The sequence below is a fragment of the Pantherophis guttatus genome, chromosome 2 (assembly GCF_059756535.1).
Source record: "Pantherophis guttatus breed Tessera chromosome 2, ASM5975653v1, whole genome shotgun sequence".
NCBI lineage: Eukaryota > Metazoa > Chordata > Lepidosauria > Squamata > Colubridae > Pantherophis > Pantherophis guttatus.
In genome coordinates, this window is record NC_142064.1 from 119,802,933 (window position 1) to 119,817,770 (window position 14,838).

General features: G+C 41.5%; 1 protein-coding gene across 37 annotated transcripts in view; it reads right to left on the bottom strand.

Annotated features, from left to right (window-relative positions):
- Positions 1 to 14,838, bottom strand: part of HUWE1 (HECT, UBA and WWE domain containing E3 ubiquitin protein ligase 1) — a 104,428-nt gene that overhangs the window by 5,012 nt on the left and 84,578 nt on the right. For 29 of the 37 annotated variants that reach the window (XM_087888668.1, XM_087888660.1, XM_087888646.1 and 26 more), the window contains 14 exons: positions 14,381 to 14,426; positions 13,326 to 13,604; positions 12,446 to 12,704; positions 12,223 to 12,356; positions 11,899 to 12,119; positions 10,602 to 10,890; positions 10,400 to 10,502; positions 9,282 to 9,828; positions 6,288 to 6,894; positions 3,763 to 3,884; positions 3,500 to 3,656; positions 2,801 to 2,933; positions 2,510 to 2,712; positions 2,239 to 2,366 (listed from right to left, as the gene is read on the bottom strand). In XM_087888668.1, coding sequence (XP_087744794.1) covers positions 2,239 to 2,366; positions 2,510 to 2,712; positions 2,801 to 2,933; positions 3,500 to 3,656; positions 3,763 to 3,884; positions 6,288 to 6,894; positions 9,282 to 9,828; positions 10,400 to 10,502; positions 10,602 to 10,890; positions 11,899 to 12,119; positions 12,223 to 12,356; positions 12,446 to 12,704; positions 13,326 to 13,604; positions 14,381 to 14,426 — 3,228 coding nt within the window. The remainder of the gene's footprint in view (positions 1 to 2,238; positions 2,367 to 2,509; positions 2,713 to 2,800; positions 2,934 to 3,499; positions 3,657 to 3,762; positions 3,885 to 6,287; positions 6,895 to 9,281; positions 9,829 to 10,399; positions 10,503 to 10,601; positions 10,891 to 11,898; positions 12,120 to 12,222; positions 12,357 to 12,445; positions 12,705 to 13,325; positions 13,605 to 14,380; positions 14,427 to 14,838) is intronic. The other 8 variants (XM_087888658.1, XM_034434123.2, XM_060683412.2 and 5 more) reach the window with 3 other exon arrangements.

Consider the following 14,838-nt stretch of genomic DNA (forward strand, 5'->3'; position numbering starts at 1 on the left):
CACAAAGACCAAAAGAGGTTAAACATGCTACTGACACAAGCTAAAATTTGCAGGAAGAAAATTAAACAAAATGGCATTGCTACAAAAGTAGAGGATAGAAAAAAGCAAGAAGTATGAGATGTATGAAGGCTGATCATTTATAGCCTGGAGCAAAGGTTTTGCATGCACTTGAATGAGAAATTCTATAAAAGCAAAGAACAGTGGGAAAAAAAGGGGGGGGGTGTCATCATCGGGGCCTTTCCTGCAGGAGAACACTTATAAATTGAAGTTACACACTGTACTAAAGCAGCTTGACTTCAATACATTGGTGACTCTATCTACTGTTTATCTAACAAGAGACATAAACAATAATCTTTACCAATCATGGCTTGATTAGTAGACCTGGTTATACTGAGAAAAATCCAGTGTGTGAGGCTCATCTCTCTACAATAGCATTTATAATGTAGCTGGCTGGAGAACCTCCTGTGAAGCTGGAGAATTAGGGTCTCAAAGATGCAAACGATTATCAGTGAACTATCTGGAAAGAATGGGCCAAGGATTTCATATACTTGGTATCATCAGCTATTATTCTGTACACAAGTAAAGAATGTATTAAACCAATGTAGGTCATGCCTTATGCCTGGTATGTAATAAATTATTTCTAGCTGCTAAAAGGGACACAGTGGCTCAGTAGCTAAGATGCTCAGCTTGTCGATCGAAAGGTCAGCAGTTCAGCGGTTCGAATCCCTAGTGCCGCGTAACAGGGTGAGCGTCCATTACTTGTCCCAGCTTCTGCCAACCTAGCAGTTTGAAAGCACATAAAAAATGCAAGTAGAAAAATAGGGACCGCCTTTGGTGGGAAGGTAACAGCATTCCGTGCGCCTTTGGAGTTTAGTCATGCCGGCCACATGACCACGGAGACGTCTTCGGACAGTGCTGGCTCTTCGGCTTTGAAACAGAAATGAGCACCGCCCCTTAGAGTCAGGAACGACTAGCACATATGTGCAAGAGGAATCTTTACCTTTAAACTTTAGCTGCTAAAACTCAGAAGTAAATGCAGTGTTGTATCTCTGAAAGGCAGCAAAAGACCGCAATAAGGAGTTGATGCATAATCCTTCAGAGTTTGGACTTTGTAACTCAACAAATGTGATGTTCTAACCTAGGCTGTACAACTGCAAGTAAAAACTCAACTTTACTCCACAATCTCCATTGTGGATGGTACAAAATAGATGCTGGATCTAAATTGAATTAACACTACCACAGATGTCAGCTCATTCACAGCCAAGCACTTCAATCTGAGTGCTATGAAGTTTGGAAAAGAGAGTAAGGTTGAAGAGTAGGGAAAGGTAAGCCCATAACCATGGTTATCGATCATATATTCAACTAATAACTCTACCTTTTTTTTTTTGAGATTTAATAAATTCAATAATCAAAAAAGCAAAAATGGCAAATGTTCCAAACTGATCTCGTTTATAAGTGCTGTATTTCTAATTTTCAGCCAATACTCTTAGGTATTAAGAAAATTGCTGGAATTTCAAAATCATTATTTTCTTCTAATCCTGCCAAAGCTATTTGCCACCTGAGTTGTAGAGCTCCCTTATATTGCTTTGGCAAATAGTCCAACCTTCCTTACTGTACATTCTCAAGTTTCAATCTGGTTTAGAAATAACATCGTATGATTAATTTATTCACAGCAAGAAAGAACAAGCTCTATCATACTGGAGTGACTTGAGAAAGAGAGGATCTGGCATTTATTTGTATTGTCACTTTTCTCCACTGCACTACAGATCTCTCAGCACTCAAGAAAAGATAAATAAGTTACAGTTAGCAAAAAATATGTCTAAAGCCACCAAAAGGCTAGAGACCTGCCCACTTAGAAAGAAGAACACGAAATACATGTCGAGACAGTTAAACAAAACAATTCTACATTAATGAAAAACCCTAAGGATACAATTTGTTAAGACATTCTGGAAATAGTTTTGAAGCAAGAACTCTGTCAACTCTAAAGAGAGAGAGATCCAGCCAGCTACAAAGAGCAATGCTTCTAAATTAACCTGCTCCTAAACTAGCCTGTTGCTGTAAGCCTTCTCTCGGAGATCTCTGTGGTTACGTGATGAAGCTCTCTCCTGCACAAAGAGGCTCTGATGACAAGAGCAGAAAACCATAAAGAAGAAGCAATGAGAAAAAAAGAATGAAAAAAAAAGGAGTTTCAAATAAACAAAATGAGTGGCCTACAAGCGCCACAGGCACCATGCTAACCGTTGTTGCTTGCTGCTGCCTCCGGGCCCTCTGACCCTCACGTACCATTTGTATAATGGCGTCAGCCTCAGCCTCCAGCTGCCGAACAGCGGCCTGGATGCTGCTAACTGAGCCCAGACCGGAAGTACCTACACACACACAAAAGAGAGAAAAAGAATGAAGAACTAGCCCCGTCTACTGGGATTCAGCCCAATTTCAACTTTGGGCTGGGGACTCTAAATGGCAGATGCAACCTCAGGATCTGCCTGGATTGATCCCCTGCCCAACATACCTAGCCTGCCTGTCTGTTTTGCCTTTTTGTTGGCACGGCGTGTGTCATCCCGCAATTGGATGATGACCTGCAGCACCCTTAAGAAGAACTTCTGCGTGGAGGTTTTAGAGGTCAGCATAGACATTGAGGGTAGCTGGAGCTCCCGACCACCCAGGGGACGTTTCTGTGAGGCCACAATCACCACGTTTTCAGCAATGTCAAACCTGTGAGAGGGCACAGGGTTGGAAAGGGCAAAGGTCAGCGAAGTACACTCAACACGAGGAGAGAAGGACCAGCTGAGAGGAGACTCACCGACTCTGCATCTTGCCTTTCAATTTGGTGGTCTGAGGCTGCTCCTCTGGGAGCCCATCTGGTGACAGAGACTCACACTGCGCTCGGCGCTGCTGCTCTAAATTGTATTCTCGCAGCTCTGCCAACAGTGTACCTGGAAAGAGAGAATTCGGGGCTGAAACTGATCATGCTGCCTCAGGAGAATATCCCTTACTGTTATAAAAAAAGTACACAAGACTGTGAACTGTATCTGACAGGATTAAAAGATCAGCAGACAATTATACCAACGTAAAAACCAAGACAACAATAACCCTGCCTGAACAGAGAACCCTTGCATCAGGGAACAGAAAGTTAATAGTGAAAAGGATTCACCAACCTTCCCAGGACAGACAATTCCACAACTGGGGTGCAGCTCTTAAAAATGTTTCTTTCACATGTCAAAAATAACGGAGCTTAAGGCAAAATTAGAACTCATGGATGTTCTAAGAGGATTATTTCAATTTGTAGCAAAAAGAAAAAGGCTTTTGAAACTATCCTGGCTGCAAGGAGAGATTGCTTTAAATATTGGCTACAATGTATTCTCAAATGTGACTTTAAAATTGCAGATCAGGAATACCGTACTGTTTCTTTTAAAGAAGCCCCTTTTTCTGACTTCATCTCTGGCTTGAAAAGACAAGACTTGGGCATTTAATCTACAGTGCTTCCAACAGAGGTATTTACCTATTTGTTTGCAAAGGGTGTAACCCAGTTGCCGGGCCCCGTTAAGCAGGAGCTTCAGCACAGTATCACGTGTGGTTGGGTCACCTCGCGACAGTTGCAAGAGAACATTGGCAGCATCTTCCAGGCCTTCTTCAGAGCAAGAGTGAGATGTCAACACCTGGAAGAGGAAAAGAGAGTTTTGCTGTAGAGCTAGACGTTTTGGCCTCTACCCCCACCTCTTTGATATGTTATGTGGCCACTCCCATAACTCTATTGTCACTCACCTCCACGGACAGCTGAAGCTGGTTCTCCGTTAAGCCTGAAGCTGCCATTTTGCTGTCAGTCCCACCTCCACCACCTCCTCCTTCGCCCACCTTGGCTGGAGATTTGCTTGGTTTTGCGATAGCTGCAAAGAAAGAGAGACCACATGCAAAATCCATGTCATCTTGGATTTTAACTTCAGTATTTGAATGACCCGACAACCGATGAATTGAAATCTTCTCTACTTTATATGCAAGCCTCTTCTGAACTTTTTTCTGACAATTCTACTTTAGGAGCCCTCAACACATTGCAGAAACCAATAGAGATCCCTTCCATCATCCATATTTCTCCCAGTCAAGCCCTGATTGATAATAGATTCAAGTACAACAGTTAAGGTAGCAGATGGAGAGTGGAAAGGCCCCAGTTCCAGTCTCTATTCAACTGTGAAGTTCACAGGGACTTTGGACAAGTCATTAATTCTTAGTTAATTACTTGCCTCACACAATAGTTATGTGGATCACATGAGAGGTCACCCCCACTCCCCATCTTCTTGCTTGCCAAGAATTCTTCAAGAAGAATTCAACTTCTTGAATTTAGGGGAAAAGTGGGACATAATCATATTAATAGTAATTCTGTGAGAGCACAGTAGATATAAAAGAGTACTTCTATTACAGCTTTCAGCTTGAAAAACTTCAGCCTTCTATTCTCTTAAAATATTAACTTTTATGTTTATAGTGATATATTTGAAACCAATGGTTATGTCTAGCAAAGCTTTAGAAAACAGAGATTGACTGAATAAACAACACAATATAGGATGTGAGGCAAAGTTAAAATAATCTCTCCTACCATCCAGAAAATAGCAAACTTGTGACCAAGTTTTAATATAAAAGATATTTCAGCCTCATCTTAATCAAAGTAACAGCTGACATGCCACCTCTGTTAAAGGAGGATAAGACAGAAGAGATGCACTGCTATTGAAGGAGAGATAATGGATTAACTGAAACACCAATCCCCTAAATCCAATGAAATAGAAAGTTCAGCAATTTAGAGAACATGTTTCAAAAGTAGATGCATCCAGAACACTTTGGTTATAACTGAGGCAACCTTATGCTTATCTCCAAGTAAAATATTTATTGGTCCTCAGCAATATCTAGCTAAAACATTGTCTGCTGTGGTTAAGACAGATGCACTGTAAATTAGGCATGAGAAGCTCAGGACCATTTCATTGCTAACTGATACTATTTTCAAGATGGGTGCCTAAAACAGGGCTGGATTAGAATATACAGCATTCTTCACAGTCCAACTTTGGATCAATTCAGTCTTGAAAAAATAATGGTTATCCTCACTCTATGCTCATTTATCAAACTTCTTAAGAAACTCCAGTTCATCCTGACCATGATCTTCATCAGACAAAAACAGCCTGGAGATTGTAAAGGCTCCTTTCCAAAGATGCCAGAAACTTTGAATCCTGCCTAAGATTAGCAGTTATGTAGCTTGAATACAATCCTCTTTTGGAAAGATAATACCCTCAAATAACATCCCAGAAAAACCAAGGACCAAAACTTCTTAACTTTTCCCAAGGGGCAGTTATATTCTTTTCCAAAAGTATTAAAGCAAAAAATTGTTAGCAAGGTATCAATACTATCATTTCTCTGTAAAATGACATCTATATTGATGGGTTTTGTTGTCTTGTTTGCCGTGTTTTTGGTATTTTTGATATAATTTGATATTTTTGATATCATTACACAATGTATTGCAGTTTTTGTGAAGTCTGTGGAGACTTCAGAGTGCAGTAAGAAGAGATTCTGTGCTAGTTGGTCTGCTAAGCTTTTTTTCCCCCTGCGGGGTGGGGATTTTGTACACTGCACTCTTGGGTATATTGTTGCATTTTGCTACAGAGGAATGGTGGACTTGCTAGTTTAACTTGCTAGTTTAGCTGGCCCAGTGGAGAGGCTTCCAAGCTGTAGGGGGAGCTCTCCCCTTCTGAGCTAGTTTAACTTAGTAGCTGCAGTTATTCTGTTCTTTAAGCAGGTCAAATGTAAAAATAAGTGTTACTATGCTGAGCAAAGGTGTGTACTTGACTCATGATTAGTTTTTTTATATATTTAGGATATAATCATAATTGATACTCAGGATGTAAATACTAATAACCAGGCAAGGAGCAATTTTTTTATGTGTGTTTTCCAGAATGAAGCCTCTTTCCTGGGCTCTGAATGTTTCTTTTTCTCTATCAGACAAAAAGTGTATTTTAGGGTGGTTCTTTTCCATTCTCTCCTATGCTTAAAAACTCAAATGTTTTCAGTTTTGTTTTACTTTGAGTTAGCATGTTTCATTTATTCTATTTGATTTATATTCTGCTTTTCATTTTGGAGCACAAGGCAATGTACATATTACTCCATTGTATTCTAAATATCACGGTCACATGATTCAGTGTGGAAGATTCCTAGTAGCTGGGAGTGAGGCTTAAGTATCTCTTATATTCCCTGCAAAACTAGATTAGGTTTCCCTTTCTCCCCCCCCCCCCCCAATCCCAAATGAGAGGACTTACTGGACACAGCAGCTGGAACGGTTGACGTGGTAGTTACTGTGGCAGTAGCCCCAGAAGCGGCGATTGAAGCAGCAGTTGCAGCTACAGCTGCCGCTGCCAATGCAGAAGCAGGAACAGGGACTGGGACTGGGAGAGGGGCAGGAGCAGGGGCAGGAGTGGGAGCAGGGGTAGAGGCAGGGGCTGGGGTGCTGGCTGCATTAGGAACAATGTAACTGGTTGCCCCCTCAGCTGCATTCTTGTTCTCAGGAAGAGCAATGGAGATGAGAGACAGCAGGCGCAGCAGCTTTTCAGTCAGCAGAGAGCTCCGTCTGATAACTGGGTGGGACAGCATGTTCATCAGCTGGCCCAGTGGAGAGGCTTCCAAGCTGTAGGGGGAGCTCTCCCCTTCTGAGCCAGAGCTCACAGGCACAGATTTGATGGAGTTCTTGCCCTTGCGGCTTACATTCATGTTATCCAGTTTGACCAACAAGTCCCAGAAGTCCGTGGAGATGCCACTTGTGCCCATTTGACCCGGGCAAGGACTGCTTGACTGCTTATTACCACGCTCCCGCTCATTTTCACAGTTGGTCTCTTTGGTCCGCTGCTGTGTGAAGTGACTGGGAAACACCTGGAAAGGTAGGGGAAAGGAAAAGAGGGGAATTACACCTCTTTCTAGGCTCTCTGAATTCATGCTGGCAGCCCACATTCAATTTTAAAAGTTTACTAGTTGTTCCCCTCTGGTTTCACAATGTAACAATGGCACTTTTTCAATTTAACTAACCTCCCCCAAGTCCCCACATGCATATGCCGTCTTCTAGGGCTAGACCCTTCGGGGGGGGGGGGAGGTGTATGTGAATGAATCAAGTTACCTTGAGGTCCTATAAATGTAATTACTTAATAAATGAACAAATAAATGAAAATACACCTTGAGGTCCTATAAATGTAATAAATAATAAAATAAAATAAATAAGCAATTAACTGCCTTGATGTTAAAGATCAGTTGGATTCTTCAGATTCAGAACCAGGCAGACCCTTAGCCTGTGTTGCAGGAATTAACAGAAGAGAATGCAGTGGAGGAGATGCAATTGCAGGCCGGTCTGGCTGACCCAGAGCCTGAGTTAAATAAGCTCCTGAGTCAACCGCAGGTTACATATTACGAAGGGTAGACCAAAGAAAACCAAGCCAATTAGTTGAAAGAAAGAAGCCTGACCTAGTAAATTAGTCAAAGTGGTTTCAGAGGACAACTACTTATCTGGCTCACTATGTCCTGTCTTCTTTCTTGAAACTTTACCCATATGGGGTTTGGGGTTTATCTGGCTAATCCGTGTGCTAGATGATATAGTGGTACCTCGGTCCTTGTCAGTAAATTTGTTCTGGAAGACATGCCGAATACTAAAACTGATGGGTACCGAGAAAACCATGTGACTTGCCCACATGACTGCTATTTCGGCCAGAAGAAATAGCGAATCACAAGGTAGCTGACATCATCAAGTTCTTCCCTGCACGTCGACTACTGGGAGAAAGATGAGTGGCAGGACAAGATTTCTGCTTCAAAATGTGTCAAATATCAAATTTGATTGTGCTTTGAAGCAGTCGAGTGCCGAAGTATGATTGTATCTACTCTTGGATCCTCTCTAAATCTGTGATTTGCTTTTTTTTTTTTTTAAACACACTTAAAGTAGAGAGTTTTACATCTCTCACACCCTTTTGTGTTATTTCAACTGAAGATTTATGAGTAATAAATATCTTGAGTTTGTAGCAGAAGTATCTGTGTATATAACTAGCAGCACAGAACACAAAATATACCTCTAGAAAATGTATACACAATATCCATTTACAGCTTATTGTCAATGGTAGCTAATAAAAAGGAATGGACAGCACTAGCACTGAACAGATGCCTCTCCAAGTAGAGAACAAACTCAGCCTACCCACTTCTAAAGACTAATTTGCGAATGCTAGCATTAATATTAATAAGCATTCTTGCTCCTTGCCTAGAATAGCGGTAGTATTTCTTACCCTGTAGTAACCCGGAAGAATACTGATTAATTGCAGCTCCTTTTGGATAGACATAAAGTAAATATACAACAAACCTTCATTCTTTTTAAATAAATGCTGAATACAACTGGTAATATAAGGAAGATTCATAAAAATGGTGCTCTTTGGAACCACAATGTTTTTTAATGGGCAGGTCTGGAATTGGGGTGAGCCTTCCTACTGGGAAGACTTAAAGCATCGATATCCTGAAACTGCAGCGGGTAGGTGGAGAAACCACTCCAGGGTAACTTCTACCACTGAAGGGAAAAAGCTATATATTTTACCTTTAAATTCACACAACTCTGGCATAAAGGAAGCGGGATCAGAAAAGACTACAGTATTTTTGTATTTCTAGTGTGGCACATGGACTTTGAGGGACAGAGTTAATGCACTGCAGCCGACTGCAACGGAATTCTGGCCACATCAACTCACAATGAGGACATCAATTCTGGCAGACAATCACTGGGTCAATGTCTTCATAACAAGCATAAGGGAGAAGTAAATTTACTCGTATTTCATTTTTCAAGCCTAAGAATTAAAAAAGGAGCTTGGAAATACTGAAATGAAAACTACAATTTCACTCTTCCCCATTAAAATTAGTTGTGCTTCTATATGGTTTTTTTTTTAAGTGTTTATGCTGGTTCTCTTTGTGGTTTTTAGCACACCAATGGACAAAATGGATTTAAATCTTATAAATAAGATATACTATTATACATATGTATAGTTCTATAGCTCACTGTTTCCTGTTTAGGAACTTGCATTTTTTTCTGCATCTATCTCCTTATGATAATCAGCCTTATCATCTTGATTTACACATGGAATTAATTTTGTTTTTTTAACTGCAATATTTCAACCTTTTCTCTTCGACAAACTGGCCTACTTCTTCGAGTATTCCTTAAAATGAAACAAAAAAAAAAAAAAAAAGAAGAAGAAGAAGCTTTTCCTCATCGTATCAAGAGTAGTACATTAAAAATCTCTTGCCTTCACCTTGGCAAGTTGGATAAGAGTATCAAGTACATGGCGGCAGACCACTGGGGCAGCCTGTGGATGTATGTGAACCGTGGAACCAGCAGCAGCATGCTTCTCTGTGTGCTTGCGGCCTCCAGCTCGTTGGATCTGGAAGATGTTGGTTCTACAACCCAGAGCTGCATCCATGGAAACTGAGAGCCAAGAAAGTTGCCCTGAGCTTTTGGATTCCATTTTATGCAGCAGGTCAAGTGGCCGGCTGTCCGGACCACAGCCTTTGGCTGCCCTTTTGCCTTTATCATCTGGTGCAACAGTCCCCTTGGGTGTCTCCACACACAGTTCGCTCTCACTGCTGCGCTGCAGGATGGAAAGTAGGCTTCGAATCACCCAGTTTCGTGTCTGTGCATGATAACAAAGATTCCGCAACACCCGATGAAGCCGGCTTGTGTTCAGCTTTGGCTCGTCAACAAAAAGCAGGACCAACAGACAGGACAAGGCCTCATGGTCCAGTAGAAGGCGTCCACGCAAACGCAGCAGACTGTCTACATTGCTGCCTGATGGTCTAAGAAGCAACAATAGAAATATCAGAGAAGTTTATACCATACTCCAAAAATACAAGATAATTCTTTAAGGCATCCCACAGAAACCCTTTCTAGCAAAGAGAGACTCATTTAGTAGAGGCAGGTTTGCTTATGCCATAACTTCAATGAGTTGCAAAGTTCTCTTTTCTTGTCAATGCTAATTCTATCTGTTAACCAGAATGAGTTTGAATCCATTAAAGTTTGAATCAAATATTGAATCAAATGCTTATCCTCAAGGCTGCTGGTTCTTAAAACTGTAGCTTGGCTCTTTATTTTCAAACCAATCCAGTCTATCTTTCAGCTTACACAGTTGAAGCAGATCAAAAGGCAGGACTTTTTGGAATGTTTAAGTACACGTATTTTCTTATTTCTAGAGGCAAGATCATGACCAGTCCAATTTTTAGATTTCAAATTAAGCCCACCTCCAAGTTAATAGCATAACTAGTTTGGAGCAATTATTACAATTTTAGTTTTGAGATTCCAAACAAATCCAGTTTATCACATAGGGTATCCCTCCTCCAGAAAAATCCTGTCCCACTCAATATCTAGTACCTGCTGTGGCTGCTGCTACCACCCATCTGGAAGGTACCTCCTCTTTGTACAGCTAAGCGTGTATACTGGACACCTCTGTTTCCACTCAATCGGCTTGTGAAGGCTGGGTAGAGTGAAAAGGGGAGCAAAATAATTAAATCAAGAGCTGAGACCCAATAAACCAAAGAACATACGATGACAAAACAAGAAAGGTTTGCCTTACCTGGGCTACGCAAAATAGCAGACAAGGCAGAAGTGCTAGAGTGGCCAAACAGACGCTCATGCATTAGTTGACGCTGGCGTGCTTCTTGTTCTCGCCTCAGAGCCTGTGCCTCAGCAGCAATATCAGGAGGCATGACTGCCAATACACTATCCTCCATGTCTTCCAGCACACTGCGCCGCAGATCTGATGGCAGTGTTTGAATGAAAGTCACTGGATCCATGGGTGTGTCTGAACTTGTGCTTTGGGCAAGCTCACGCCTTTGCTGTTCTGCCCGCTGCTGTGCCAACACCTGGGATAGAAAAAAAGATTTTGAAAGTTTGGGCATGGTCAGGATCAAAATACAGAAACCAACTATTTTCTCATCACAATGAAACCTTATATGCCGACCAAGTACAGAGTTAGTTTCTACAAGCAAAGCACTTCTTCAACCATATGTCCTCTAAAACAGCTACGTTTAAAATGCCAATTATCTAGTATGAATAAATGAAAGAAAGGCTGATATAATATTAAGCTTTAAGGGAGGAATGAGGAAGCTGATCCACTGCACCAGCTGATTCAGCCAATGAAATGACTTGCAGGTCACAAAATGCTTTTTAAATAAAATTTAGTTGTCAGAAAAGGTACTATCAGAACTCCTGCTTTTGTGGCATCATAGACTAACATGGTTTTCTTCCTACAATGTTTGAAAAGCTAACTAAGAAAGACCTTTTAAAAGAAATATTCATGAAATAACTAACAATTGGAATATCTGTATGAGTTTCTCAGAAGCACTTTAGCTTGATTCTGATATCATTGCATTAGTATTTTGATTAAAAACAAAAAATCTTTATATAGAAAGGCCAATTGTGGATGTCTATTTCATAAACAGACACCACAAACTTGGATAAGCATGCAATTCCCTTCCTTGGAGACTTGGCAGAAGAGAATTAGGCAAGTAAGTTCACAGAAAGAATACTGGAAGCTTGGAACCAGCAAGGTCAGTCATCAGTAACTGAGTTTAAACATGCTTAGAATAGTCCATCATCCAACAAAAATTAAAAAACAAAGTAAAAATAAATTAATTAATAATAATAAATTAAAAGAAAAGAAAAAACTCGAAGGGCAGATTCAATGGACCACAAGGTCTTTTTCTGCCATTAATTTTCTATATTTCTAAATATGGCTAGAGAGTGATATAATTAAACACAATCCTATTTTATGAAATGCAATACGGTGGATCACAAGGATAGCTTCAGTTTCTTATTTCTACGAATTGCTTCGATTCTGTGTTACCCCCTTAAGTAATCTATAATAATACCTCTTCCTGGATAGCTGGGGGCAAAGCAGCTAAGAACTCAGGACTGACTTCTGTCACACCAGGATTGCCCACTACAGGAGGGGTAGGAGTTGTGGCCGTGGTGGTAGGGGCCGAACGGGCAGGAGGCCGGATACCCAACTGATTCTGCAGCACTTCACGTCGAATGTCATCAGGCAGGGCAGCCAAAAAAGATGGGTCGACACCTTCAGGAAGATTTATTCCTGTTGGATAGGGACGTTAGGTATACAATTGTTTGTGCTACAGAGAAAAGTTAACTATTGTAAAACCCAGCACTGTTATCTTTTTCGCTTCTGTAACGTTTACCTGCCAAAGGATCTTCCTCTTCACTGCTGGTGGAAGGCAGTGGCTCTTCCAAGATGCCCCGAGAATCAGCACCAGAAATGGCTACAGCTGAATCTCTGGTGGAGGAGCTCTCAGAGGAGGAGGCAGGTGGGGAGCTGCATAGCAGGGAAGAGTGGTAATAATTAGTGCAGGGCTGACACAAATAAAACAGGTCACCATCTTATATTTGATTTCTGGCCCTTACCCATCATCCACCTGCTGGCTGGGATCAGGCTGTCCCTCCCTAGCAGTATGGGCGTTTGGCCCTTGTTGGGTTGCATCGGTTGCTGCCACCACAGCATCTGTGGCTGCCTGTTCCACGGTGCTAGCTCCACCACTCTCCGCCACGCCTTCTTCCAGATTGCATGAAGCCAGGCTGCTGGTGTCCATGGGTGAGCCCTCCAACTGGCTGCTGACAGCAGTCAAGGCATCTGAGTCTTCAGCTCTCTCTGGAGAGAGCGAAGCTGGTGGGAAAAGCAAGACAAAGGTTTATGGCAAGGAACTCAAATTCTCTAATGGAGATTCACAGAAGAACACAGCTCTCTGGGATGTGAAGTCCTCTCCAAGAAATTAGGACAGAATATATTCCTTGAAATAGTGGACTGAAAATCTGTTGTTAATCAAGATTCCTAGCACCAGGTTGAATTGAAAGAAGCTATTCTTTCCATTCAACAAAACAATGCCATATTTTGGCTGTAATGTACTAAAAGACTTTGGAGTGGCAGACTGAAGAACTTTCCTGGAAAAACTATCAAAGCAGAAGAGTAACCCAAATAAATTGCCCCAACATTTCATTATTTGAGTGTCAAAATTTGAAATTACTCCTCCATAAAAAGACTGAGTTTTTAAAATAAAGAACGTTTATTTTTTTAAAACGATAGATATCACCAAGACTATATCACAGTGGGGATTGTTACACAGGCATTAATGTTAAAATTTTGTATGAACATACCCATATATAAACATAAACCCTTGAAAAAATATGCTGAATGTTTGGACAAAGGTAAGAAACAGGACTGCACAGGTATGTACAAGGGACAGAAAGGGGCAACAGTGGCTGCAGGATGAAGCCTAAGGCCACTTACTGATGGTGGGGGCAGGTGAAAGCTCCATCTGCGTGGCCTCAGCGTCTGTGCTCAGCCTCCCGGGGCCCGAGTCCTCCTGCTCCACTGGCATCAGCAGTTGCCCAGAAGCCTGAGCAGTGGACTGCCCCACCAGCTCCGAAGGGAGCTCTCCTGCCCCTGTTGCTTGTTGCTGTTGCTGCTGGGGGCTCTCCAATGTGACCAGAGTCTGCTTAGGGCCAGCCGAGGTGTCTTTGGCAGCAGCTGAGACTGCGGGGTAGCCGTCAGGATGGGTGGCACCATCTGGGAGCCAAGAAAGGGAGGGAGGCTGGCTTAAAACCCAACCTGCTGAGCAGCAGGAGGATTTCAAATGGGGCCTTGACTTCCCCCCATTTTAGTAAAACAAAGCTCTGAGTTCACACAAAACTAGGTGCATTGAAAAAAATCAAAACACAATATTGGGTACTTTACCCCACACAGGGAAAGTAGTAAGTTGTATAGTTATCTCTGATTTGGGGCACAAATCCCTACCCCACAACAATACAACTTACTACCTCACCCTGGTAGGAGCAAGAAGCACAAAGGCATATAGCATGAAGGCAAAGTATTATTTCTATTGTTTACGCTACAGAAGATCCTCCCTTATCCCTGTACTGATTCTTATAGATTGAAGAGAATACCCTCATTGGAATTTCTCTACTCAAAGCACACAACTATGGTTTGTAAGATACAATAGCCTACTGCAAACATCCCTGCCAAACCCAGCAATGGAACAACAAAAAATCTCCCATGTTGCATCCAGACTTTGGGGCTTGGATTCCCAGTTCCTTACTGGAGTTAGGTGTAATATTTCAGTAGCATCTTTCTTCTTCTTCAGAGTAGGCAATGGTGGCAAGATGGAATTAGGAATCCTCATAGGAAAGACAGTAGATTGTATAGTTATCTCCAAGACCGGGTATGACCCTAAAACTATACAATCTACTACCTCATCCCAGGGGGCCCAGGAACAGCATCTGCTTGAGCTAAGCTTGGGGAGGAAAATAAGACACCAATCAAACATCCAGAAGAAAATAGATTACCTGGAAGATTCTGCTCAGCTGAATTGTTTGACTGTGGCACTGGTCCCTACAGAGGCAACAAACATACAAAATCAAAGTGATGCAGAATTCAATCAATCCATCTCAGGCTCTGAAGACCCATGTAGGTAGGAAAATGCTAATCTACAACTCCTTTTTAGGACAGGAAGGAGATAATGTGTTACTCCCACTCAGTGTCTCCATCTGTGTTTTTTCTAGTCCTGTAAAGCAAACTTAACGACAATTCCACATAAAAGCTGGTAAACATATTCTATACATTGCTATTAAACACATCAAAAGACGTATTTGCTAGCTCTGTCCTAAAATCCCAAAATACAATGCATATAAAAAGAAATGGAGATAATATAAGGCTATTTATCCCCTTTAATTAACCATTATTCTTGTTAAACTGTTTTACAAATATCAAATATTTAGTATTTTATTATTCATAGTAAGAAAAA